Here is a 26,585-nt window from a genome sequence, read left to right as displayed (position 1 = left end):
GTTCACAAAATGTTTGGTCAGAGACATCTTTGAAATGTTAAGAGATTATCATTCATGACCATATGTGCAGATTGTGAGTATGGCATTTAAAGGTACACATTAAATTATGTGCAATGTTGTTCAACCCGAGCTATGTATTAATTCAGCATGTATTGAAAGCTTGTATGCCAGGTGTATAGCATCACTGAACTTACCACTCTGAGTTACCTGTTTATTTCTTCTCTCCTGGAAGGCAGGAGCTGATTTCTTTAATCTTTGTTTTCAAGACCAAGAAGAATGGCTAATACATAAGAAAGTCAACATTTTCAAATGAGCATAGATGCTAGAGGATATCAAAGGATCACAGCCTTTCACAAAGTCCAGCAAAAAACTCACTCCAGATAGACAAATTTGGGGCCCCCGGGGATGGCCTCAGGGCCTCGGGCAGTCAGCTGCCACACCCAGATAGACAAATTTGGAAATGCATAGTATTATGGATGGTTGCACAACATAACAAATGTAATTAATGTCATTGAATTGTACATGTAAAACAAACAAACCTAATTTTATGCTGATATGTATGATGACAAAGGCATTAGTGACCCTACACTAATATATATGCACATTTGTATTTCTGTGCATTCTGCATTTGAATAATTCTTTAACATTCTTATTACATTACATCATATTTTTTATCACTTTGGCCTCCTCTGTATCTGCTTGAGCCTTAAGTGCTTACTGAAGAGCCAAGGACTCAACGATCATACTCGTATCCAAAGTTGGTGGAAGAATCCTTTCTAGAACTTGAATCGCCTGACTTTTCCACCACTCACTCTTCTTCGGCAGTATGGTAATTTCCCATTTAGCAAAAAATATACTGTGTGGGAAGCCCCACATCATCTGGTGTTTTTGAAGCTCCAGTAAAATGAGTCACTCCGCCATCATAGGAAAAACCTTGAAATCTTTCCCTTTAGGACTAAGAGTAAAGCCTCATTATGTAACTTTAAACTCTGCCGAGGTGGTGGTGAGTAAATCCCCAATTATAGGAATAAACCAGGTAAAATCATATTGATGATGCTGATGGAACAAAAGCAATACAAAAGAAGAAATCTAGGTAATTTATGCTTTTCCACCAGGACCACACCCAAGGTCATTTGTGTGATGGGCAATTAGTCAATGATATGCCCCATACCTTGTGGAATAAAGATAGGTCAATTGTCAATACCGGAACTGCACAGCCATGAAAATTCAACAGGGTGGATGTTGATTGACTAAAGATTTGGAAATTTAGACTCATGTCTCATTTCCTTACATTCTGAACCAAAAAATAGTATGTATACTGCTCCTTTTCAATAACTTCGAAGAAAAATAACTTTGAATTAAAATAGTTTCAATTAAATTCCTTAAAATTCTGAGACTCTACAATTAAGAACTGTTGTTTTTTGAGAGATCCTACTAAATAATACCTTCTCCCCCATCCCAACTTTGAAACTGATTAAGCTAGGCTGAGGAGTCAAGCAGATGTAGATCAAAATGTGGAAGTGTTAGCTTTTTTACCAGTAAAGACTCATTGGAAAAAGTGGCTAAAGTCCACGGCTTCCTAAAATTGTGTCCCAGAATTAGGATTATGCAAACATGGGTACAAGTAGGCAGTCATGTGGTTCCCTTATGGTGTGTGACATTGTCAGCACTGCAGGCAGAAAAATTCCAGGAGAAAGACAGAAAGAGTTCTCATACCCAAGTCTTTTCCCAGAGCTCACTTCTTCCTTGTTTATGTGCCACCATGTGGGTTACTCTGAAATACTCCCTCCTTGTAGAAGGAAGCATCAAAGCATCAGAATGTCAAGTGAACTTCCACCTCTAACTGCCATGCTTGTTGCTTTTAACTCTAACTACTTGAATGGATTTATCCTTTAAAAGTATATTTCCAGGTATTAATTTATTTTACAGTTCAAGTAAGTGATTTAATTATTTGTAGACACCATTAAAAGGAACAGTTTCAACACAAAGAATCTGAATTCTGTATTGGAATATGTTATAGATACTGATGTGCCACCCAGAAACCACACCTTCAGGCCTCAATCACTCATTTCCCTAGCTTCTGAGAGAACTGGTGACTGACAGCTCATAGCTGAGTCCCGTCTCTAGAGTTTGCCCTTGCCCCAGGCCGCAACCAATGACTACTCCAGGCTAGAGTATGAAAGTCTGTCATGTTGCTTCAATTTGAGACAGCTCTGTAAGGCTACTCCAGCTCCAGAGCTCCCCATGAGATAGGTTACGTTCTTTCTTGTGACTGCCCTGCAGCCCACCTTCTGTCTCTGCCTCATCTCTCCTCCCTACCCCCACAATTGGTCAGCCCAACAGCACTGCCCCAGAAATTACCAGTACACAAACCTCCATCTGGATGTGTTCTTTGGGGAACGTGACCTCCCACAGCATATTTGAACAAGAAAAGTATTCCATGTGAATTTATTTCTGCATATATCGTTGTTGTTAGTTGCCATCAAGTTGGCTCTAACTCATGGTGACCTTAAGTATAACAGAACAAAAAGTTGCCTGGTCCTTCATCGTCTTCATGATCATTACACATTTGCATCTTTCAACACTATGTTGAACAACGTTTCTGTTGGAATAACATAAAGTTTTCATTGACTGATTTCAGAAGTAGATCACCAGGGTTTGGTCTGTCTTAGTCTAGAAGCTCTGCTAGCACCTGTCTACCATGGGTGACCCTAATGGTATTTGAATAACACTGGCATAGCTTCCAGCATCATAGAAACACACATGCCACAACAGTATGACAGACTTACTTGTGGGTGCTAGCTGCACCTATTAGTTATGTGAAATAAAAGATATTCGATTTTACCCACCCAAATATACTGAACTTTAAACCAGAAGTCCAAGTTAAAAATACATCCTGGGTACTGGTGAAGTTTATTTGATAATAAAGACACAACTAAAACTACCACAATACAGCATAGCACCTTCCCAGGCCATTTGCCACTCCTGCTTAATGAGTCCATTTGTATAATTAGATCTAACTAAGGTTGGGCAATCCTACTTCCGTAGTGATACTGCCTCGGAAACCCAAGGAGGGGTCGCTATGAGTCGGGGCCGACTCGACGGCAAATAACAACAACAACAACATTCAGCATCAGGAACTCTGGTAGCGTAGTGCCTAAGGCACTGACTGCTAACCAGAAGGCTGGTGGTTCAAACTCACCAGCCACTCCTCGGAGGGAAGATGGGGCAATCTACTTCCGTAGAGATACTGCCTTGGAAACCCAAGGAGGGGTTGCTGTGAGTCAGGTCCGACTCGACGGCACATAACAACAACAACGACAACATTCAGCATCACTCTTGGAAGAGTGTGCAGGTAGCATAGCTCTTATATCTGTTCTTTGATTGAGCTCTGATCTCACATGTTGTTTAAATGTAAAATAAAAGGGGAAGTTTACTTCTCTATGAGAAAAACCAGTGTGAAAAAAATCAGCTACATGCTTAATAGATGTATGTGAGCTTGATACTAATCACAAGTCAGCAGTTCTTGTTGAAAACTAAGTATTATTTTGAAAATAAGCCATGTTTTTGTTCTTATCCTGTGCACAGGCCCAGGGCTCCCCATTTCAACCATTCACGATGGCCGCACTGATCAAGGTAGGTACTCTCTCTTGCTTGCTGTTGTCTTGTCTAAAGAAATTCTGAGTGCCCTGTGATACTGCATTAGGGGAAGCAAGACACTTTCCCTACACTGACAAAGTGAACTGTGGCAGAATCCTGCTATCATACAAATCATTATTACACCAATTTGGATGTTCCTTGGGTCAAACCTGGACATATGAAATTTAATAATTATTTGTGATAAGAACCAGGTATAAGGCAGATAAGTTATATCAGGGGGATTAATCCTGTCTCCTGAAATCAGCCTTATAAAAAGCACAGAGCTTAAGAATTGGAAGGAAACTTAGGACATTCAGTACAACCTCCTTCCCAAATAAGAATTCCGTTTTTTGTAACATCCCAAACTGGAGACAAATTCCAGATATAACTTCTCCAGTTCAGAGCAGAGGGTGACTATCGCGCTAGCGTTTTTGTTTTAACAGCTACATCACACTGTTGCCACATATGAAAGCCCTGAAATTTGGAGGCTCTTTCCATTTTCAACTGCTATCAAGATAGTCCTTCTCCATCCGGTATTTGTGATATTGGTTCAAAATAGTTCACAGCTCAAAGATGACCATTTTTTCTCTCAACAGAGTTATTCAAGTGGATAACTGCTTGAGCACTTTTCTTCCTGGTTCTCCATTACCTTTTGATTTATTATTAAACAACATTATAGGACTAGAGTTGTTGGAGACCAGGGACAAGGAGGGACAAGCAGATGCCACGTCCTTCAGCACTCATACCCATTATTGTCCCTGGAGAGCTTTGGTGATAAGTCAGGAGATGGCTTTGGGTTTAGTTTGGCTGGCAGCTCAGTGGGTCAAGTATTGGTGAAAATAAGCCAATGATGAAAACAGAGTCAGTTTAAGAACTCTGGACAGTACTGACATTGAACTGGGACTGTGAATTTAGGTTCATTTTAAAGTTATTTTACCCAGTGTCTAATGAAATGCTTTCCAAAAATAACAGATTGTATTTTCCTAACTCACCAATTTGAACAAAAATTCTTTCAGAGCAAAATTCCCTAAACTTGCCTGATAATGAAATTTGCCTGATAAAATGATCATAAATACTGATCTCAGTCCCACCCCAGAGATGCCAATTCAGTAGGTCTTGGATTGGACCAGGGAATCTGTATTTTTAATAAATGCCCCAGACAAGTTTTAGAGCTGTTGTTTTAGAGAGTCTTCTATTTATTTACAGTTTTTCACCCATTTTCCATTGCATTTGGTGTCAGCAACCTTCATTCAACAAATACTTTTTTGAGCACCCACCATATTAAGCCAGACACTCGACTCATAAGATGAAAAGATACTGGGTTAGACATTGTCTGGAGAATGAATAGGAAATGCAAATGTGTGACTAGGCAGTTACAACACAGTATAACAAGTACTAAGGGGACATACAGAGCCTGAAAATACAGAAGAAGGGCAACATATCTGGGAGTTTGGGGTCAGGCATGTTCTTAATGATAACTACATCAAACCTGAGATTTATGAGAATGAAGGAGGATAGATGGTTCTTGATTATCTGGCTTGGTCAAGTGGATTGATAGTGATACTTTTTTATTGAAGGAGAGAACTCATTGTGGCGAACAGGTTTTTAAGGATGTGTTGAATTTTGTTTTGAAAGTCAAGTTTGAGGTACTGATGGGACATCCAAGAGGAGCTGTCCTGTAGTTAGCATACCCTTGAATCTGTATATCTGATTTGGACTGAAGATAATGCTCAGGAAGTCTTCAATTTTCGAAACGCGTAGTCCCGAAAGTCATGGACGTGGATGAGTTCAACAGAGTGCAAAAATGAGGGTAAGCAGAGGTGGTGGAGAGTGATCCTAGAATAAAACCATACAGAACATCAACACTCAAGAAATGGAAAGAGAAACTGAGTCTGTAAAGGAGATTGGGAGAGAAGAGAAGGGAAGGACAACTTTGAGAGTAAGAAGTCATGAAAGGCAGGGGAGGAAAGGATCTCAAGGATAGCGTGTTCAGCTGTTTCCAGTGCTGCAGAGAATGAATCAAGAGCTGCTCTAAATCTTAAAATTAACTTTTTTTGGCCAGATTAGCTTCAGTGGAGCAGTGGGGATGGAAGCCAGATTGAAGTAAATTTAGACCTGCATAAAACAAAAGAGAATGAAACAAAACTACAGTTGCCATCAAGTTGATTCTGACTCATGGGGACCCCATTTGTGTTAAAGTGGAACTGTGTGCTATAGGGTTTTCAATGGCTGATTTGCTAGAAGTAAATTGCTAGGACATTCTTTCAAGGTGCTCTGAGTGGGCTTGAACTGCCAAACTTTTGGTTATCAACTGAATGCTTAACCATTTGTATCACCTAGGGAGTCTTAGGCCTGAATAGAAAGTAAATAAAAAGACCCTATATTTTAAGTAAGACTGGCTGTGACAGCTGGGGAGAGGTAGGATGATGGCTGGGAGGGATTAATGGAGTTTTAATTTTGGTTTTGAAAGATAACAAATATTTTAGCCTGGTTAAATTTTGATGGGAGAAATTAGGAGACCAAAAGGAATTAAGAACATAGAGGAGAAAGGTCCGGAGAAGTTGGGAAGGGATAGAGGCCAGAGTACAGTTAAGGGGATTGGTCTCTCACATTGTAATAGGAGAGAATGAAGAAATCATTGGTGTAATTTAGGAAAGTCTGTAGACATTAGATAAATTGCTTCATTTTCTCTATGAAGAGGAAGAAAGTCATGTGCAGAGTGTGAGAAAGTAGTGCATGGTTAGAAGTTTGAAAATAGCAAATAGTGTTTGAACCAAATGCTATGGAAACCCAGCATTGCAGGTGCTCATTAAAATTAACTAATTGACCTCTTTCATCAGCTCTTCCATGGATTCTTCACATAATTTAAATTAATGAAAAATATATCTTATTTAATATGATTTAGACAGAAATTACATGGAGCACATACAATGTGTCAGGTACTAGGTACTCAGTGTGCTTGGTACTGAGTACACAATGATGAATGAAAGAAAGTAAAAGATGTTATCTGAACTACAGCACTCCTTTCTAGATTAAAAGCTAATGTAAAGCCATGCTGAGAAGAAGCCCAATTTCCAACTCTCACTCTTCTCATACCCTATAAAATTCCATTTCTGCTTCAAGAGGTACAAAACTTACTTATCATCCTTAAAAATGTAGCCCAGCACCATAGAAGCATTAAGAAAGTTTTTTTTATATTATTAAATTTGACCTTTCAGTAAATAATGAATCAGAAAATTTCCATAGCTAGGAACAAAATGGAGAAATCAAAGACATACCAACATAACAATATCTACATATTGTCACTGACTTTCAGTAATGTGATAAAATAATAGATAAGCAAATAATGCAGCCATTCTGTAGGCTTGCTCCATACAGGATTGTCTTTAATCCACAACAACTTCTCACGCAGAATCTAGTCAAGGAGAATGAATGAAAAGCTGGTTCTAATGTACTTGAGAGCACTGGTGGCATAATGCCTAAGACATTTGAATATTAACCAGAAGGCTGGCAGTTCGAACCCACCAGCCACTCCTTGGAAGGAAGATTGGGCAATCTACTTCCATGGAGATACTGCCTTGGAAACCCAAGGAGGGGTCACTATGGGCCAAATCAACTCCATGGCAGTGAGGTTTTTTTTTATTGTTTTGGTTTTTTAATGTATTTCGAATTGCCTCTTTCATTTCTTTGGTTTTAACTTTGCAGGACCCACAGGTATCTCTTTCTTGATGGATTTTCCAAAGTTAGTGAAATTTATTATGTATCTTGTACAACTCATACCCAAAACATCTATACTTGTACTAGGATTAAATATAACAAGTTGGAGAAAATGCCATAAGTATATGAAAGCTGCGAGTTACAAGGGAAGTGATTTGGCAAACTCAGTGTAGTTACAAGCACTCCTCCAGTTCCCTATCTTCAGGGACCACTTTTTTAAAAGACACAAAAACAAAAAGTTCACAGGATGTCTTTTGTAGAAATTACCATGTCTCAGAAGTCATCCAGATTCTCTTTTTAAAAACAAATGCCACATATTATATGGAAGACTAGTTTTTCTTTTAGAAGATGACTGGTATCAATCCCAGTTCAAAATAAAAGCTTATGAAAAGCTCTCTATTTCTAGAACCCCATTTATATATATATCATCAATCTGCAACATCCAGATCAATGTATTTGTTCAGTTTCAAAGATTAAAGTGTGAAACATAGCTGAGCTAAAGAATAAACAGCATTTTTTAAAGTGTTTTTTTAAGGTGAAGACAGAAAGATTAATATATATATATATATATATATATATATATATATATATACACACACACATTCCTTTTTCTATCTCTCTGTCATCTATCTATCTATCTATCATCTGTATCATTGTTTTACCAAGATAGGTATCTGACAGAAAGCTTTTGAGTGAATAGTATGCCCAGTAATTCAATTACCAAAAAAAAAAGTGTTCAGTATTAATCAAATACAACAGAAAAAGATTAAGAAATAAACATAAAAATCATATAAACAATATTTGACTTCACACACTGAAAATTAAAGAATTAACTTTTTATAAGTACTCAGTGAATTATTTTAAATTTGAGGGCTCAGCAATCTAGATTTTACTTCCACTTTTTTCAGTAGATGAAGAAAGTGTCACCTAGCCCTTTAGGCCATGGACTTAAGTTGCAAAAATCCAGTTGAAAATGAGAAAATGTGGTTGAATAAACATAGTTGCTTCTATGATTCTGCTCAAAATGTGTGTCAATGCCATATGAATCATTTAGGGAACAATTACTGAAATTGATACCTTTTATAAGCTCATAGCAAAACAAAAACAAAAACTTACTGCCTTCGAGTCAATTCTGACTCATAGAAATCTCCTTTGGGTTTCCAAGGCTGTAAATCTTTATGAAAGTCAATTGTCTCATCTTCCTCCTGTGGAGCAGCTGGTGGGTTTGAACCACCGACCTTCTGATTAGCAGCCAAATGCCTTTCCCACTATGCCACCAGAGCTCCTTTATAAGCTCATACATGCTTTAGAAATTGGGTGAAAAGTATGATCGACAATATTAATTAAAAATTGACATTGTATTCTTTTAAGAAATTAAGATACTGGAAGAAAATAAGGAATTGGAAAATGCTTTAAAAAATATCCAGCTGCCAAAAGAAGAAATTAAGAAACTTGAAGTCGATGGAATTAGTAAGATCTTTAAAAAACTTCTTTATAAATATGAAATTCAATACTTGTTTTGTTTTGTTTTTGAACACAAGGTTAATGTTGCAGTCCAAACTCTACAGTATATTATAAGATCTTAATTAAAACAATCTTACTGTAACAATATTAATTTCACTAACTTTTTTTTATATTTGTGAATAAAGTAGACCTTTTATTTTCCATAGCTCCATTTCAACCCTTGTCTTTAAAAGAAAAATAAAAGTACTTATCTAATTTTAATTTTAGAATGTGTGCTTTTAGAGCAAACATTAATTTGAGATTTCTAGACATTAATAAAGTACACACAGAATATGTAACAAAAAATCTATTCAAAGCACATTCTTGTGTCGCAATAATTTACTAGCTATGAATTGATTTCATGTTGTATACTGTTATTTTTTAAATATTGCCAGGATTACTGTGGAATGAAAATTTTTCTTTTTTTTTTTCAAAGCTTTATGGTACAAGATGATTCTTCCCCCTCAATTTGACAGATCAAAGAAGTATCCCCTGCTAATTCAAGTGTATGTAATATTTTCTTTGGTGTAAAAACAATTTACTGAAAATATGTTGGATGAAATGCACATTTATGAGATAGAATGAACCATTCTCCTTGGTAACAGTTCATATTGGTGCTGTTTTTATATATTCCTCAACTAATCAGAGTAAATAAAATATGGCTATTTAAAATAGATTGAGGAAGTTTTGTGTTTTAAATGGACTTGCTTGCATTTGCTGTGTTGAATTTCCTTGGTATGGCAAATTGCCGAATGTGTCAGAATACCTTTGAAATAGAGAAATTGCAGCCAAAAAATATTGTAAATCATTTTAACATCTTATGTAATTGAGTTAGAAATGAAATAAAGGAATGGAATGCATTTAGTGGAATCACACTCAAAATCAGTGCTGACCTACACACAATTTGCTTAAAACACCATGCTTTTTTTTTTTTTTTTTTTTTAGTATATCTTATGTCTGCTTTTAGCAAGTGGCAGGTGGCAGAAATGACGAAAAACCCACACATATTCCTTGAAATGCCAACCCTAGATGTATCCGTTTTGGGGAATAGGAGAGGCTGTGTCCCAAAACAACTTCCTTGTAGCAAACCTCTGGGAAAAGCCTGATCTCCTCTTGGTATTGAGCCAATTCTAATGTCATTGTTATAAAAATTTTATTACATAAATGTACTGGGAATTATTAAGGCAATGCTTGCCCCTGATAGAATGTTGAATCTTAGAGTTGGATGGTTTATTTTTCTTTTTCCACCTTAGGTATGGTGGTCCCTGCAGTCAGAGTGTAAGATCTGTATTTGCTGTTAGTTGGATATCCTACCTTGCAAGTAAGGAAGGGATGGTCATTGCCTTGGTGGATGGTCGAGGAACAGCTTTCCAAGGTGATAAACTCCTGTATGCAGTGTATCGAAAGCTGGGCACTTATGAAGTTGAGGACCAGATTACAGCTGTCAGGTGAGCACCTCCTCATCATTTTGGGGTTTCTCCATTCTTTATTACTTAATTCTTTTGTTCTATTTTCCTAATTTGGGTCAACACTATTGTTAATCTTAAAGGTATGTTGTTGCCTAATAGAAGAAAAATTATTCATTGGAAAGAGCTAATAATTAAAGATTTATAGTAATAAATTACAGCTTGTTTGGATGTGTAAGTCATTTTCATATTCTTTCATTTATTGCTATGGCTCACAACTGGCAGAAAAGTTAGAGCAACTTGTATCATCCTAGAGACTATCTTCAAGAAACCAAAGCATCAGAATTTGCTCAAGTAATGTGAGTTCTGGGAGCTCTGGTAGCATAGTGGCTAAGACACTTGCCTGCTAACCAGACGGCTGGTGGTTCAAACCCACTAGCCACTCCTCGGAAGGAAGGTTGGGCAATCCTACTTCCGTAGTGATACTGCCTCGGAAACCCAAGGAGGGGTCGCTATGAGTCGGGGCCAACTCGACGGCACATAACAACAACAACAACAACAACAATGTGAGTTCTACCTCAAAAGCCGAGAAATGGCTCAAGATTTCAGGAGTTTAGGTCTTAGACCTTTATTTGTGTTTAAACTTGTGGTCAAGTTCAGCTATGTTAGCATGAAACAGTGCTTCCCTGTTTTAATTTGACAATAAAATACTGATTTTGCATACTAGAAATTATATTACTAAAACATTTAGAGGAAAATATACTCATGATATAAGTACTTTCTTCCCAACTACATTCTCAACTCCAATTTATGGCTCACTCAACTTTTACTGAAACAAAAAGAAAATAGTCACCAAAATTGTTATTTATTTGCAAGCATGGTACAGATAGATACCTTCTGGATATTTCTCTGTGGTTTCTGTAGATGAAGTTGGAGAATAAAACCATCAAGTTGATTCCTACTCATAATGACCCTATAGAACAGAGTAGAATTGTCCCATAAGGTTTCCAAGACTGTATGTCTTTACAGAAGCAGACTCTCTCATCTTTGTCCCACAGAGCAACTGACGGGTTCTAACCACTGACCTTTTGGTTAGCAGCCAAATGCTTTATCCATTGTACCACCAGAGTTCCTTAGTTGAATAAACCAAAAAACAAAAAACAAAACAAAAAAAAAATTCATTGTCATCACGTCAATTCTGACTCATAGAGAGCCTCAATGGGTTTCTGAGGCTGTAAATCTTTACAGAAGTAGATTGCCACATCTTCCTTCTGCAGAGCAGCTGGTGGGTTTGAACTGCTGATCTTCTGGTTAACAGCCAAGTGCTTTATCCACTATGCCACCAGAGCACGTTAGTTGGAGAATAGTAGAATATAAATACAAAAAATCACACTGGCTAATAACACTCTCAATCATGAATGTATACACATGCATAACAGTGGAAGATCAAACACTATTTCATGGAAGGGCAATTTAGAAATTTTATTATTTTATTACTTCAATGCCATTAATAGTTTTTAATTTTAATGCAGCACACACAAAACAGGCTGAATTTAACAACTAGGATCCAGGCCCAGATAACACTTATATGTATTTTTGTCTCTCATCAAAGCAGAAGAGCTTAGACTCACAAGTAATTATTTTTAAATAGAGAAAAGTAATTGTAACTCATATATTTGCAAATTATTCTTCGATTCTGTGAACAGTCATATATACACAAACTTACCCACAAAATATGCAATTAAAAACAAAAGCTATGTAAATAAATCTGACAAATTGGTAAATATATTATTAAATAACACTATAATCTGTCTCTATCATTCACACCTAACTTTTAAGAGACGCTATCATTCTCGTTGATCCAGATTTTTGGCCTTTTCAGTGTTAGTTTATAGGAGGCTTCTGTCTGACAGAGAGTTACAGAAAAGATAACACACAGAAGGACTTCGCTGAGAGATCAGTTTGCCCTATAGAGACTGTGGTGTGCCTTAATGAGAAGATCAACTCAGTTGTCAGAATTGTAGCTTAATTCTTTAAGGGATTTTTTCATGGCACCCTGGGTGTATTTATACCATGCAGTAAGTACCAAGGACATGTAATCCTTGGACTACATAAAAACACATTTGTAATTCAAAAAGATATTTTCCAAAGTTGGTAGAGCTATAGAGGGTGTTGTTTGGTATTGGTCAAAAGAAAAATATATCATCATCATGAAAACCCACAACCACCAACAAAATGTCATTCTATTTTTGTGCATCTATTTAACACCACAAAAGCAATATTCCAATTTAAGAAGACAAATACCTCAGGAAACAGAATAGAGATCTTTTGCTTGAGTTCCTCAGATGGAATGAAATTTTAAATATAAGCCTACTTAGGCCTTAATGAAAATTGCTATTCCCAATGTTCAACATAAACTCTAATTCACTGCCATTGAGTCAGATCCGAGTCATAGTGACCCATCCTTGGGTTTCCGAGGCAGTATCTCTACGGAAATAGATTGCCCCACCTTTCCAAGGAATGGCTTCTGGGTTTGAACCTCCAGCCTTCTGGATAGCAGTCAAATGCCTTAGGCACTACTTCACCAGAGCTCCCAATGTTCAACATATAGGACATAAAACCAAAAAATTCTACCAAATTGCACAATAACACCAATTCAAGTTTGGCATTTAGAATTGAAGATGAACCAGAGGTGGTAATTGGATAAACTTACCTTCTCTGAACCACTTTTAGGATAGAAGATAGAGAAGGTCTTCCTGCTATAGGGTAGGCATATGTTCACTTATGTACTCAGCCATTCAACAACAGATCAAATACTAGTACATGATATTGCAGTATACTCTGTATAAAATCGTTCCATTTATAATCTCTGCTTTCAGTGTGCTTACAATCTGGGAAAAGGGATAGGGTTGCTGTTGGAACTTTTTGTGAACATGTCCTGGTGAAGACAGTGGCTGCGTGTCTCTTGTGAAGCACATGCGCAACAGTGGATATTGCCGTGGGTCTAACCTTGGCTTTGCTTGACATATTCTGCAAAAGTGAAAGGGAAGTTTGGGAACCTGATGTTTTCAGAAAACAAATATTTAAAACAACAGATTTATAGTGACAATCTTGGGAATGATTCAACCAAATGTCTCCCAAAGAAATGTCCTAGGAATCAGACACAAAATATCTAAGCTAACCTGGAAATTGGGAGTATAGTCCCTCTACTGTAATCCTCATATTTTCCCTCAAGGAATGAAATTTGTTCCCTTGAATGTCTTATAAAATACAACTGCCTAAATTTTCTACATTTGAAAAGAAAATCATATATAAATTTGGAAACAACTGCAAATACTACTGGGGGCCAATCAATTAGATTCTAACAAAGCAAAATAAGAAAAAGAAGCCTTACAACCCCACAGCTACACAAAAGAGGGTATTTCAAAGGAGACACTTGTGCAATCCAAAGCATGAAACTAGGACAAACTTTCTTCAGCCTTCTCTGAAAACTGCACATATGTGAGGCCCATCCAACTTCAGGGGTTTTAGGTCCAACTCTGCTAATTTGAGGGTACCTTAGGCCTTAGGTTCTACATTTTCACAACTTTTTAAAATTTTACATAACTTGAAGATTAGCAATGGAAAAGAATTGCACGAGGAAATGTCATATCACACGATTGTAGACCCTATCAAGAAGATCATTTCTAAACTAGGATAATGATTCATCACTAGGATTCTGAAGTAACCTTGGCTTACGTCAGTTTTTTCTGATAGATATGTTTTTGTGATATGCATCCCAGCCTATAAAATTAGAAAAACATCATTTTTGTTCATTACTAACATTTTGTTGATTTAACCACGTTATCACCACTATTTATGCCCTCTGGGAAGCTCTTCAGAATTTGAAAGTAAATTTTATAAAGCCTTGTTGATCTCAAAGTGCTCAGATTATCTAGGTAACCTTTAACCTAGTCTGCCACATTAAGTGTTAATGTTTCATTTCCACGTTAACTATTGCACTATCATTTCCAGTAAATGTCATCCTTTCAGAATAAACCTAGGAAAGGAGCTGTTAAGAATTTCCTGTTTGCATGTGTCACCTGTTATTTGCCTTTTAATCCAGATGCAAGGCAGTGTGATTGCTAGCTTCTGGGAGATCATAAAATCAGGACTGATTTTATGGTCCACTACTGTCTTCAAGCATTAGTGGCAAGATTTAAAAAAAAAAAAGAGAGAGAGAGAGAGAGAGAGAGAGTAAAACCTTTGTTTTTTTAATTTGGTGTTGAAATTTGTGAAGAATTGGCCAAAGTGCCAAAACTTACTGTACATTTTCTCCGGTTTATCATGAGCAACATCTACACAGGTAGCAACTTTTTGTTTGCTGCTGCATTTCTTCCATGTAGACTCCTCAATGTCCCTCAGAATCAGTGTCGGGTAAGCTGTGACTAACGGGGCCTCTTCCCATCTGTTTGTCCCGGGCATTTGCCCAACTCCTCTATGCATCTGAAACGTGCAAGCTGAATCAATGCATCGAGCAAAATGGTTACTGTGAAATCCTTTTAAGAAACTCCACTATCCAACTCATGAAAATTACTCAGTCCTAATTCCAGAGAAGGAAAAGAAAGGATATTAACAATAATCCAAGATAATTTTTAAAAATAGTATTTTGGGAAGAGCCACATGTCTCACTTTGGTTTCCCACCCATTGCTGTGGCCTCTGCAGTGGCTAACCCAGTTTGCATAGCTCTACCACTGCTTCTGTTTCTCAGAGATTTTCTCAAGCTTTTATCTCAAGCCATCCCTAAAATAAATCCCAATTGTTCTAGAGCACCAGCCCTTAGTGGGGCATGCTGTAAGTTAGCCTGAAACATGCTTTTCATACGAGCTTTGCAAAGTTGTATTTCCTGAGGGCTTCTCATGACTTCTTAAGACTGCCTTTCAATATGGACTCTTCCTCCTAAGGAAAGATTTATTATCAAAATAGTTTGTAAGTGGATGCTATCTATGGTGGAATATAAATGAGTCATTTCCATATACATAATAATATGTCCATTTACAGAAAGGATATGTAAAAGATACATATAATTGTCCACACCGTGCTGAAATGAGAGTATCTAAGTATGACATTGGAGAGGAATGGATATTTATCTCAAGTATGACTGAAAAAATGGAGCCCTGGTGGTATAGTGGTTAAGCGCTGGGCAGCTAACCACCAAAAGGTTGGCAGTTCAAACCCACCAGATGCTCCATGGGAGAAAGATGTGACAGTCTGCTTCTGTAAAGGTTGTTGTTGTTGTTGTTGTTATGTGCCATCGAGTTGACTCTGACTCATAGCAACTGCTCCTTGGGTTTTCAAGGCAGTATCACTACAGAAGTAGATTGCCCAACCTTCCTTCCGAGGAGTGGCTGGTGCGTTTGAACCACCAGCCTTCTGGTTAGCAGTCAAGTGCCTTAGGCACCTTGGAAATCCTATGGGGCAGTTCCACTCAGTCCTATTGGGTCACTATGAGATGGAATCTACTCAGTAGCAGCAGGTTTTTATTTTTATTTTTATGACTAAAAATGAAATTATGATTATCATTAATATTTAAGCAAACAAGGTAATAACAAATGAATAAAATTTAACACAGCAACAATAAAACTTTCTTTCTAAAATCTGGGAATTTGGAAATTTGAATCTAGTCATGGAGAATAATGTCTGTATTACCGTAAGCCAGTCTCTTGACCTTTCTCAATTGCAGGTAACTCACCTATAAAATTAAGATACTAGCCCTTACAGCTCTGTCAGTCCTACTCAATAAATGTGCAATAAAGTCTAAAGGATCCTTTCTCCATTGCAGAAAGCATAATAATATTCTTTTAATTATTTGTAAATGTAGTCTTATTATGCATGTGTTTAAACAAAGAAAATGTAGCATTTCTATTAAAACTTTGGATTAAATATGCTTGTGTAATGAAGTAAATGTCATGTGTACACACTTAAAATTTTTAAAAATGTGTTTCTTTTACTTTAGAAAATTCATAGAAATGGGTTTCATTGATGAAAAGAGAATAGCCATATGGGGCTGGGTGAGTTGTTTTATATTTTTTATGCCTGTTATTCAGTTCAGCAATTTTCTGAAGTGTTCGTTTATAAGGTTTCTCATGAAATGTTAATGTTGAAACATAATTTAATCTTGTCAATGGAAACAGTCAATTTGGGTGATCTGGGCTTCAAAGTGGTAGTTTTAAATTTGTTCCTTTTTCCAATCATTTCATTTCTTCTATGTATAGCAAAATAAGGAAGCCTTGATGGTGCAGTGCCTAAGCATTCTGCTAACTGAAAGGTCAGTGGTTCAAACCCACCAGCTGCTCTACAGGAAAAAGATGTGGTGGTCTGCTTCCATATGATGTACAGTGTTGGAAACCCACCCTGTGGGATGGATAGTGCCACTCTGCCCTAGAGAATTGCTATGAGGAGAAGTTGACTTGACAGCAATGGGTTGTTGTTGTTTGTTTATAGCAAATTAACTCATAATTCAGAAATTTTCATTTAATTTATTGGTAATAGATTATACCATGCTAAACTGATCTATATTTGTCATCAAATTGGACAAGTTTAATTCCCCCTTGTAATTACAAGGTTAAATATATACTTTTCCTTGTATATTTTATTTTTAGGAAGAGCCAAGCTAAATTTTGGAATGACAGGAATTTTTATAATACAACTTCTGTAGTACCTAGAGTAAGAGCCCTGGTGGCACCCTGGTTAAAACATTTGGTTGATAACCTAAAGGTCAGCAGTTCAAACGAACCAACTGCTCTGTGGGAGTAAGATATGGCAGTCTGCTTCCCTAAAGACTTACAGCCTTGGAAACCCTATGAGGTAGTTCCACTCTGTCCTATAGGATTGCTATAAGTTGGAATCAATTCTATGGCAGTGGGTTTGGTTTACTTGGTTCAGTACCTAGAGTAGCCCAGTCATGTCTTTTACCAGACCTAGTTTCCATTTGGATAGGGAAAAGTATTACTCAGTTTCCTAATTCTAGGTCACAGAGATAATATCCCACGTTTCAGGAGTTGTGCAGATTTTGAAGATACATTTTAAAAGAAGTGGCAAGACTTATCAAGCATGGGCAATGAGGTCACTGGAAAGTATAGAGAAATATTGGAAAGATTGCAGAGTTGCCCATTATAAATTATCATAATTATCCTTCCAAGAAATTTCCTGGTTCACTTTCTGGTCTGAATTTGTACATTTGCAAGTCAATTTGCAGCCGTTTGTGCTTGGTTTGTTTTTCTTGGCTGTTTTCTCAGAGAGCGGCCTGCACAAATGGAGGGAATGAAACCCAATATTGAAGAGAGTCTGCAGGATTCAGCCCAATTCTCAGCTCAGTGACCAGATGAAGAGCTGTTGTGAATTTGGGGAAAGTTGTTACTTCAAGCCATTTGGTCCTTCTTAAAACTATCAAATGTTAAATATCTAAACAGAATGGAATTCAAATGGGTTGAATAAATGAAATCTTTTTATACTAAAATATTTCAGATAAGAACTTTCATACCATCCACTTACATGAAATTCCCTAAAGTAAATCCTTGAAAGATTCACATTTTAAGATAAACATTTACATAAAATCATTAACATTTCTCCTAGAGTTATGTTTTGCTTTTACTACAGGCATTGAAATAACCATAAAATGGAATATTTATTTCATTCTTTAAACATTCCAGGTATTAATTAAGTAGAGAATCTTCTATATGGGATGATGTACTAAACCCATTCATTACCTAAAAATACCTTCCTTATCAGCCTGATGGGAGCTCTGGTAGCATAGTGCCTAAGGGACTTGACTGCTAACCAGAATGCTGGCGGTTCAAACCCACCAGCCACTGCTTGGAAGGAAGGTTGAACAATCTACTTCCATAGTGATACTGCCTCGGAAACCCAAGGAAGGGTTGCTGTGAGTCGGGTCTGACTCGATGGCACATGACAACAACAACAACATCAGTTTGATACTCTTCAATAAGAGATTTTTACCAGCTCTAATTATGCAAGTGCGTCTGGAAGCATCTTTCTATCATATCAACAATTGTGAGATAGACCCTGAGAGCATGTTCAGGAGAGGAAAGTAGTAGTGGGCTACCAATGGAAATGAGATCTGAACAGGCCACAAATCAGCAGAAGTTACCTGAAGATGGAAAAATTCCTTAATACTAAACTGTTTTTATCAGGTCTTTGGGTTTAAGATCCATCTTTATTTATTAATTGAGCTGTAGGATCACTGACTTATTCATTCTTTCATCCACGAAGTAAACCTTTATTGTATCTCTACTAGGTCTTGTGCTAGGTTCTTTAAGGGATGAAAAGATGGGTAAGATATAGCCCTGGCCCATTCATAGAGCAAACAGATAGCAAAAAAAAAAAAAAAAAGTGATGGAGCAGTGTATCAAGAGCTAAAATAGATGTAACTTGCTGTGAAGAACACCAGGTAGAAAAGTTGTTAATTCCAACTGTAAGAGTTAAGGCAGGATTCAGAAATGAAGGAACATTTAAGCTTGGCAAAGATGGCTCTGGTGGTGCACTGTCTAAGGCATTTGACTGCTAACCAGAAGGTTGGTGGTTCAAACCCACCAACCACTCCATGGAAGGAAGACCAGGCAATCTACTTCCATAAACATTTACCAACTTGGAAACCCAATGGGGGTCACTATGAGTCAGAATCAACTTGATGGCAGTGGGTTTTGGGGGTTTTAAGACAGTTTAGTATCAAGACACTCCAGGTAGAAGTAACAAAGAGCAAGGCCCACATGTGACTCAGTTGGTTAGGATGCCTGAAACTTCAGAAGTGTGCAATAGTGAGAAAGGTCTAGGAAATTAGTCTAAGCAGGTAGGTAGCAGCCAGATAACAGGGCTTTTTACCAAAACAAAACAAAACAAAAAACCCCACCCAATCTCAATGCTGTCATTTTCCAACTCATAGAGATCCCTTCTTGGGTTTCCAAGGCAGTATCTCTACAGAAGTTAGGTTTGAACTGCCAGCCTTCTGGTTAGCAGTCAAATGCCTTAGGCACTACACCACCAGAGGTTTTTTAGGCTATGTAAAAGAAAGTGAACTTTATCCATGGCTCTGGACACCTTTCTTTCCTCTTCCTCCTATGGCTCTCTGATCGTTACATTCTCCTCGTCCTCCTAACTCCCCTTCCTTCCTTCCTTCTTTAAATGTTGATGGTTTCCTGGGTCTGGCCTTGATCCTTATTGTAGTTTCTCAGATAATAATGACTGCCAGATCCTTGACACTTCTCTACACCTCTCTTCTGACCTCCACATTTCATAGGTCTACTGGTCATCTCTTCCAAATGTTTTACAGGGACCTCAAGCTTAAATTGCCCCAAGCTAATCTTGTTGTACCAGTTATTGTTGAGTCAATTCCAACTCATGATGACTCCATATGTTTCAAAGTAGGACTGTGCTCCATAGGGTTTTCAATGGCTGATTTTTCAGAAATTGATCAACAGACTTTTCTTCCAAGACTCCTCTGGGGGGACTCAGACTTTCCATCCTTTAGATTAGCAGCTAACCATTAACCTTTACGTTAGGTTAACCATTTGCACTACCCAGGGACTCCAATCCTGTTAATGTCTACCAAAAACCAAGCTGACTATATTCTGAACACCTTTAACATCTAAATCTGTTCTCTCCTTACCTTCCTCACTAATACTGCCTTAGTTCAGGTTTAGACTAGAGCTTCCCAAACTTTTAGCTTTCTTAAAAATCACTTGGAGAGCTTGCTAAACCATAACTTGCAGTGCCTCACCATCAGAGACTCTGATTCAGTACTCTATGGTGGAGCCCAAGTGTTTGCATTTCTAACAAGATCCCAGGTAATACTGATACTTTTAGTTTTAGTTCATGCACCATAGTTTGGATAAGCAGGGGGAAAAAAAAAATGCCACCAAGTCAATTCCAACTCAAAGCAAACATATAGGACAGGGGACACCTGACCCATAGGCTTTCCAAGACTGCAATCATTATTAAAGCAGACTGCCACAGCTTTCTTCTGCATAGCAGGTGATGGATTTGAACCACCAGCCTTTTGGTTAGCAGCCAAGCACTTAACCACTACACAACCAGGGCACCTGGTAGTTTGGATAGCACTGACTTAAAATATTTCAATTGCCTCTTAATTGGACTCCCTACTTTAGTCTCACAAGCTCCAATGTTGCTAACAAAGTTAGGGTTCCATATTGTCCTTAAGATATGCTCAAGGGTATTTTTTTTTTTCTTTTTGCACGCAAGGTCCTTGAGAATCAGGCCCCAATCTACCCTTCTAGTCTTACCTCTCTTCACTTTCCTCGATGAGTTATTTAACCTATGTCTGCGCTTTCTTGCTCGTAAGCTTTTGTATCTGTGATTCCCTATACCTGCAATTATCCTCCTCTATCCTACTCCAAAATGGAAAACTACTTGTGAAATACAAAACTTGGGTATCACTTTCTTTGTGCTCCAGTCATTCTTTACACTGCTTTTATAAGAAAATTTCTCACATTTTATCTTGTTTGTCTATTAGTTTTTCCCATAAGAATACAAGCTCATCAAGGGAATATTGTGTATGTGTGTGTGTGTGTGTTTAGCTTTATTAAATAATGAACACTTGCCATAATACTTGGCCAACTCAGGCCACCTTTAAATGGAATTTAACTCAATAAGTCAATATTTCCTCCAAATCTGTCCCATTGATACTAAGGTATTTTTCAGGAACAGTTAGTTCTATATTCTAATAAGCTTGATAAATAATATATTCTATATAGTAGTGTATATAGGCTCTAGGAAAGGAGTTCTGGTGGCTCAGTGTCTAAGGTATTTGACTGTTAACTGGAAGGTTGGTGGTTCAAACCCATAAGCTGCTCCATAAGAGCATACTACTTCCATAAAAATTTACAGTCTTGGAAACCCAGTGAGGGTTGCTATGAGTCAGAATTGACTCAGTGGCAGTGAGTTTGGTTTTTTGGTGTAGGCACTCTAAGAAGGACTAGTATAAACCAAAAAACCAAACTCACTGTGATTGAGCAGGATCTGACTCATAGCCACTCCTCCTTGGGTTTCTGAGGTGGAATCACTACGGAAGTAGATTGCCCCATCTTCCTTCTGAGGAGTGGCTGGTGGGTTTGAACCACCAGCCTTCTGGTTAGCAGTGAAGTGTCTTAGGCACTATGCTACCACAGCTCCTAGGACTAGTATAGAGCCTATTGATTGCAGTTTTTTATCCTTCTTCCCCACATACCACATGTTAATGATACTTTCCAGGACCTCTCTTTAGGAAGTGTTCTTGAAATCAATAGGAAGTGGAATTGGTGTCTCAGAAAGATCATCTTGCCCTCAGAGTGAAGGATGGACTGAAGTGGGGAAGGGAATGGGGGCTGGAAGGGTAGTCGTACTGGGAACAAATATCTGGGGTCTGAATTTAGGCAGTGAAGTAGGAGTTAGGAAGAGATCATGGCTCTAAGTGCTCTTTGAGTAAATATGGTAAGCAAGGACCTATGGGAAGTTGGAGATGGAAGAGGAAGACATTAATCATGACTATACGAGTTATTTTGCTTTTGATGTTCCATATCAGGGAAGAAAACATCTGTTTCCATGAAATAGTAGGCACATTAAGGAGTTCTGATGGTGCTGTGGCTAAAGCATTGTGCTGCTAACCAAAAGGTCAGTGGTTCAAACCCACCAGACACTCTGCAGAAAAGGAATGAGGCAGTTTGCTTCTGTAAAGATTTACACCTTTGATGGGAGGGAATTTGCTTTGTTGGTTACCAAGGGTAGAAGAGGAGGGGAGGAAACACTGCAACAACAACAACAACAAAAAGATTTACAGCTTTGGAAACCCTATGGGCCAGTTCTATTCTGTCCTATAAAGTCTCTATGAGTTGAAATCAACTCAATGGCAGTGGGTTATTGGTCACTTTAATTGTCTCTGGAATACATCATATTTAACTAGACAAAATTGTTTTTAGAGTCAATTGGTCAATAATCTGCAAATCCTACATTCCCTCCATTATCCAGATCAAGAAGGGAAGAGGTGGTCTTTTTTTGTTTGGTGTTTTTGATGTTCATTTTTTGTTTTGCCACCTTACACAAACAAAAGTCCAGTAACCTTGCTTTTAGCTGCTTATTACATATCAGTGTGCACCCAACACTGTGCCTAAGAAGCACTGTTTATGCCAGTGGTTCTAAACTGGAGGTTATTTTGCCCCTTGGAAGAAGAGACATTTTTAGTTGTCACACTGGAGAAGAGCTACTGGTGTCTAGAGCTGAGGAATATTGCAAAACTTCCAATGCACAGGACAGCCCCCACAACAAAGAATTATCCAGCCCAAAACATCGGTAGTGTCAAGATACACTGGTTTATGCAAAGAAAAATGCAAGCAATTATTCTGACAATTGAAGAGCAGTGGGGGTTTTGCCTAAATTATTAGAATAACACCCTCATTTATGGGCTTTGCTTTGTTAATATAGCCCTAGCCAGGTGGTGTTGAATAAGCATTAGTTCATGATTTAATCTTAGTTCCTTTCTCTTCCAGTGACTAATTATAAGCAATTTGAATTGCTATGTGTGATCAACGATATAAAAGTAGGACAAATGTACCTCTAATAAGACTATATTAGACTCTGAACTTAAAGTTTTCCAAAGAAGTTGCCCTATTATAGGGATATAGAGGAAAGGGCATGGATTTCAGACTCAGGTGTCATGGATCTGAGTTCTGGCTTACTAACTCCACAACTATGTTAGTTTACTCGAACCCTGTATCCTCATTATGAAATACAGCAATATTCTTCTCACTAAGCCACTGTAAGAATAAGAGGAGTTAAGAGGAAAGTCATATACTCAACAAATTTTTATTTTACTCCTACTGTGTGTCAAGCCCTATTGTAAGTGCCCAAATACATCAATTAACAAGACAGACAAAAATCTATATACCTATGGAGTTAAGAATGAGAGTTAGAGAAATAAGCAAGAAAGTAAGTAAAATGTCTATGATGCTATGGAGAAAAAAGGAAACCCAGGAGAGGTGATGCAAACTTTGCTGTGATTTTAAATTGGAAGGACAAGGAAAGCTTCCCTGAGAAGGTGACATTTAATACTTGAAGACTGCAGAGGTCAGGAAAGAAGGTATGCAGATTTCTAGGGAAAGAGCATTCCAAGTTGAATTCTTGCCAAAGTCCTGAAGCTACTGTCTGGAGCAAAGAAAATTAAATACACAAGGAAACAATTGGTCCAAAGGACTAATGGACAACATGAATCCTACCCTCCATGACCCTGAGATCATAAGAACTAGATGGTGCCAAGCTACCACTGCTGACAGATCACAAGAGGAGGGCCTGGATAGTGTGGGAGAAAAATGTGGAAGAAGACTCAAAGTAATAAAAAAGACCACACTTACTAATCTGATAAAGACTGGTGGAACTCGAGACTATGGACCTTAGACGCTATTCAGTTCTGGAACTAAACTCACCCCTGGGCTCAACTTTCAGCTAAACAATACCCACAACCATCAAGTCAAAGAATTGACTCATAGTGACCCCATAGTCCTTACGGAAGCAAACTGCCTCATCTTTCTCTGTGGAGCAGCTGCTGCATTTGAACCACCAATCTTTTTGGTTAGCAGCCCAATGCCTTAACCACAGCACTACCAGAGCTCCTTAGCCAGACAATAGACAGGCCTTTAAAGTGAACAGTAACACCAGAGAGACATGCATTCCTTATTAAATCAAAAGGGCAGCATTTGCCCATGGATGAAGCTTGGAAGGTTAGAAGGGAACAGGAAAGCAGGACCAATGGAAATAGTAAACACAGGAAGGAAATGAGAAGAGTGATATTACATTGTGGGGACTGCAATCAGTGTCACAAAACAAAATGTGTATGAATTGTTGAATGGAAAACTAATTTGTTCTGTGAACTTTCACCCAAATCACAATAAATTTTTTTTAAAAAGTCCTGAAGCTAGATTATGCTTGGAGAGTTCGAAGTTCAAAGACCATCAACAGTCAATGAGGAAGGAAGAGAGGAGAGGAGGGAGCTATGGGGCAGGAGTAGGGCATAGATTGTAAGGGACTACAAAGACCATTGCATTTTGGTCATACAAATGTGAACTAATTATTATTATTTCCTGTAGGTAAATGTGCATTATGTCTCACATAAGAATGTTTCATAAACCCTCCCTCAAAATTCTGTGCCCTTCTAAGAATGTTTTTAAAGATATTCTCTGTTTAAACAAAATGGCAAGGCATCTAAGTGCAAAGGACAAGATTCTAGAATTCTCATGGCCAATCTGCTCCGTGGGTTCTTTTCTCACAGAAGCCACCCACTCTGCCAGGGAGCCCCACCCATGAGGGAGCAGAAAAAAGTCAACTTGGGCTTGTTGTTCTTTTTCTCTTCATTTGTACAATGGGAATAGCTCTTCTGAGCTGCCCAAGAATTTAAAGTACACCTTCCTTTGTTGTTCTGCTGCTAGAGTGGGTTTTACTCTTCTCCCTAGAGACAATTTGTACTCATCCTGAAAACATGAAAATTTTATTTAAATACAGCACCATCATCTCATCATGGAGTAAATGGAGATTAATAATTTGGAAGATTTTGAACGGAAAGATTTGAAATTTTTTTTTACTATATACGTATACTTTCAGTTTCATGCTGTCCCCTTTGGGAGACAGAGGAAAAGCAGGACTCAGTATTGTTATCTGGGATGAATACTCTTCTCCAATAAACAGTAATAATCTTCAAAAGGACCCAGACTTGCTCTGCCTTGTTGGAACCTAAAATTAAGAAGGAAGGAAACATCTTCCATTCAAGTAATTGTTGCTAATATACTAATCAGAACAATCATTTTTATATTCTAAGGCTAAATTTGAGTGTCATAAAGAGTTTTCACTTACCAAAATGATTCTCAGAGCTAAATGTTCCTTCTGTCTTTAGAATATATTTTCCCCCTATTAAAATGTTTTATTTTTCCTCCAAGTTTAATAAAAAGAGGACCTGGTATAATTTGAGCTGCTTCCTTCTTCTTCTTCTTCTTCTTCTTTTTTTCTTTTTTTTTTTTTTTGAATCCTGTTTTGTAGTCAGGAATCCTTAGTAAATTCCCCAGAATTGGTAACATAAAACTGTAAGCTAGTAAGAAAGTTTTTGGTTTAACGGTTGGAGTCAGCATTGTTTAGCTTACTTCTCCCATTCTACTAGAAATGGGTATTTCACGAATAAAGAACAGACCCCTGCCACCCTCCTACTGCCATCACCCTCTCTCTCACACACACATTCCCCCTCTGTAAAGAATGACTTTTGGTGGCGAACAATAGTGGAATGTGTTCTGACCAGAGGGAAGTGATTCCCAGAAATGTGTTGTTATCAGGTTCTAAAAACAAGGCATGACTTTAGTTGGAGAATCACACTGTCCTCTTATAATATAGAGAGACATCCTATGTTGGGACAAGCGCAAACCTGAGAACCGCTTCCTAATCTAGATCACAGATTTTTTTTGGTCCATGTCCTAGAACACTGCTTACATATTCCCTGGAAAAGTATCTTGCTCCCAACATGCATTCCAGGGGATATAGTTTTTTTGTGATAGTTTGCTTATTCTTCATATTTAAGAAAATTTTCAAATTTCCTAGTGACATGGGCAGACATGTATTTCCATTATCCAGGTTACATTTCTGAATCACTCAATCTCTTGAGGAAAAAAAAAAATCTATGACTAAACCTGATACTCCAATTTATATCCCCTTTTGTACCTCTTTGCCTTTCTAGTACATTTATGACTTTTCCTCCTCTGAGCTTCTATGCCCCAAATCCTCAAAACAGAATATGGAACACTCACTACATTATACACAAACTCTGGCCAGGTCTTAAATTATCCAGAAGTTTCCTGTGTCTTACTCTTGCTGATTTATCATGAAAATATATAAGTAAATACATAACCCAAGTTCTGCCTTCACAGGACTCTTATATCTTGGGAATGATTTCTTTTGCACATTAGTTTCGATTAAAATCCTGCTTTTTTTTTTTTTTTTTTCTATTTGAAAACATAGAAAGAGAAAAAAGAGAAACTTTGGCAGAAAAGTGCAATTTGTTCCTGTCTCTTCAACTGCTCCTAACCATGTTTTGCTGCTGTGTGGCTGTTGTGTGCCTAGAGTTGATTCTGACTCAGAGTGACACAGTAGAACAAAGTAGAACTCCCCCACAGGGTTTCCAAGGCTGTATTCTTTATGGAAGGAGCTCTGGTAGCATAGTGGCTAAAGCACTTGACTGCTAACCAGAAGGCTGGCGGTTCAAACCCACCAGCCACTCCTTGGAAGGAAGGTTGGGCAAT

At 37.8% G+C, this 26,585-nt stretch overlaps 1 protein-coding gene across 1 annotated transcript in view; it reads left to right on the top strand.

The window, feature by feature from the left end:
• The window catches only part of LOC103197855 (fibroblast activation protein alpha), a 127,379-nt gene that overhangs the window by 94,056 nt on the left and 6,738 nt on the right, over positions 1-26,585 (top strand). The window contains exons 17-21 of the mRNA XM_042781075.1: positions 3,589-3,636; positions 8,728-8,826; positions 9,296-9,365; positions 10,113-10,307; positions 16,262-16,316. Coding sequence (XP_042637009.1) covers positions 3,589-3,636; positions 8,728-8,826; positions 9,296-9,365; positions 10,113-10,307; positions 16,262-16,316 — 467 coding nt within the window. The remainder of the gene's footprint in view (positions 1-3,588; positions 3,637-8,727; positions 8,827-9,295; positions 9,366-10,112; positions 10,308-16,261; positions 16,317-26,585) is intronic.

Source organism: Orycteropus afer, unplaced genomic scaffold (assembly GCF_000298275.1).
Source record: "Orycteropus afer afer isolate SDZICR_OR568_19922 unplaced genomic scaffold, OryAfe1.0 scaffold00084, whole genome shotgun sequence".
In the NCBI taxonomy this organism is placed as follows: domain Eukaryota; kingdom Metazoa; phylum Chordata; class Mammalia; order Tubulidentata; family Orycteropodidae; genus Orycteropus; species Orycteropus afer.
This window is presented reverse-complemented; position numbering and strand designations above follow the sequence as displayed.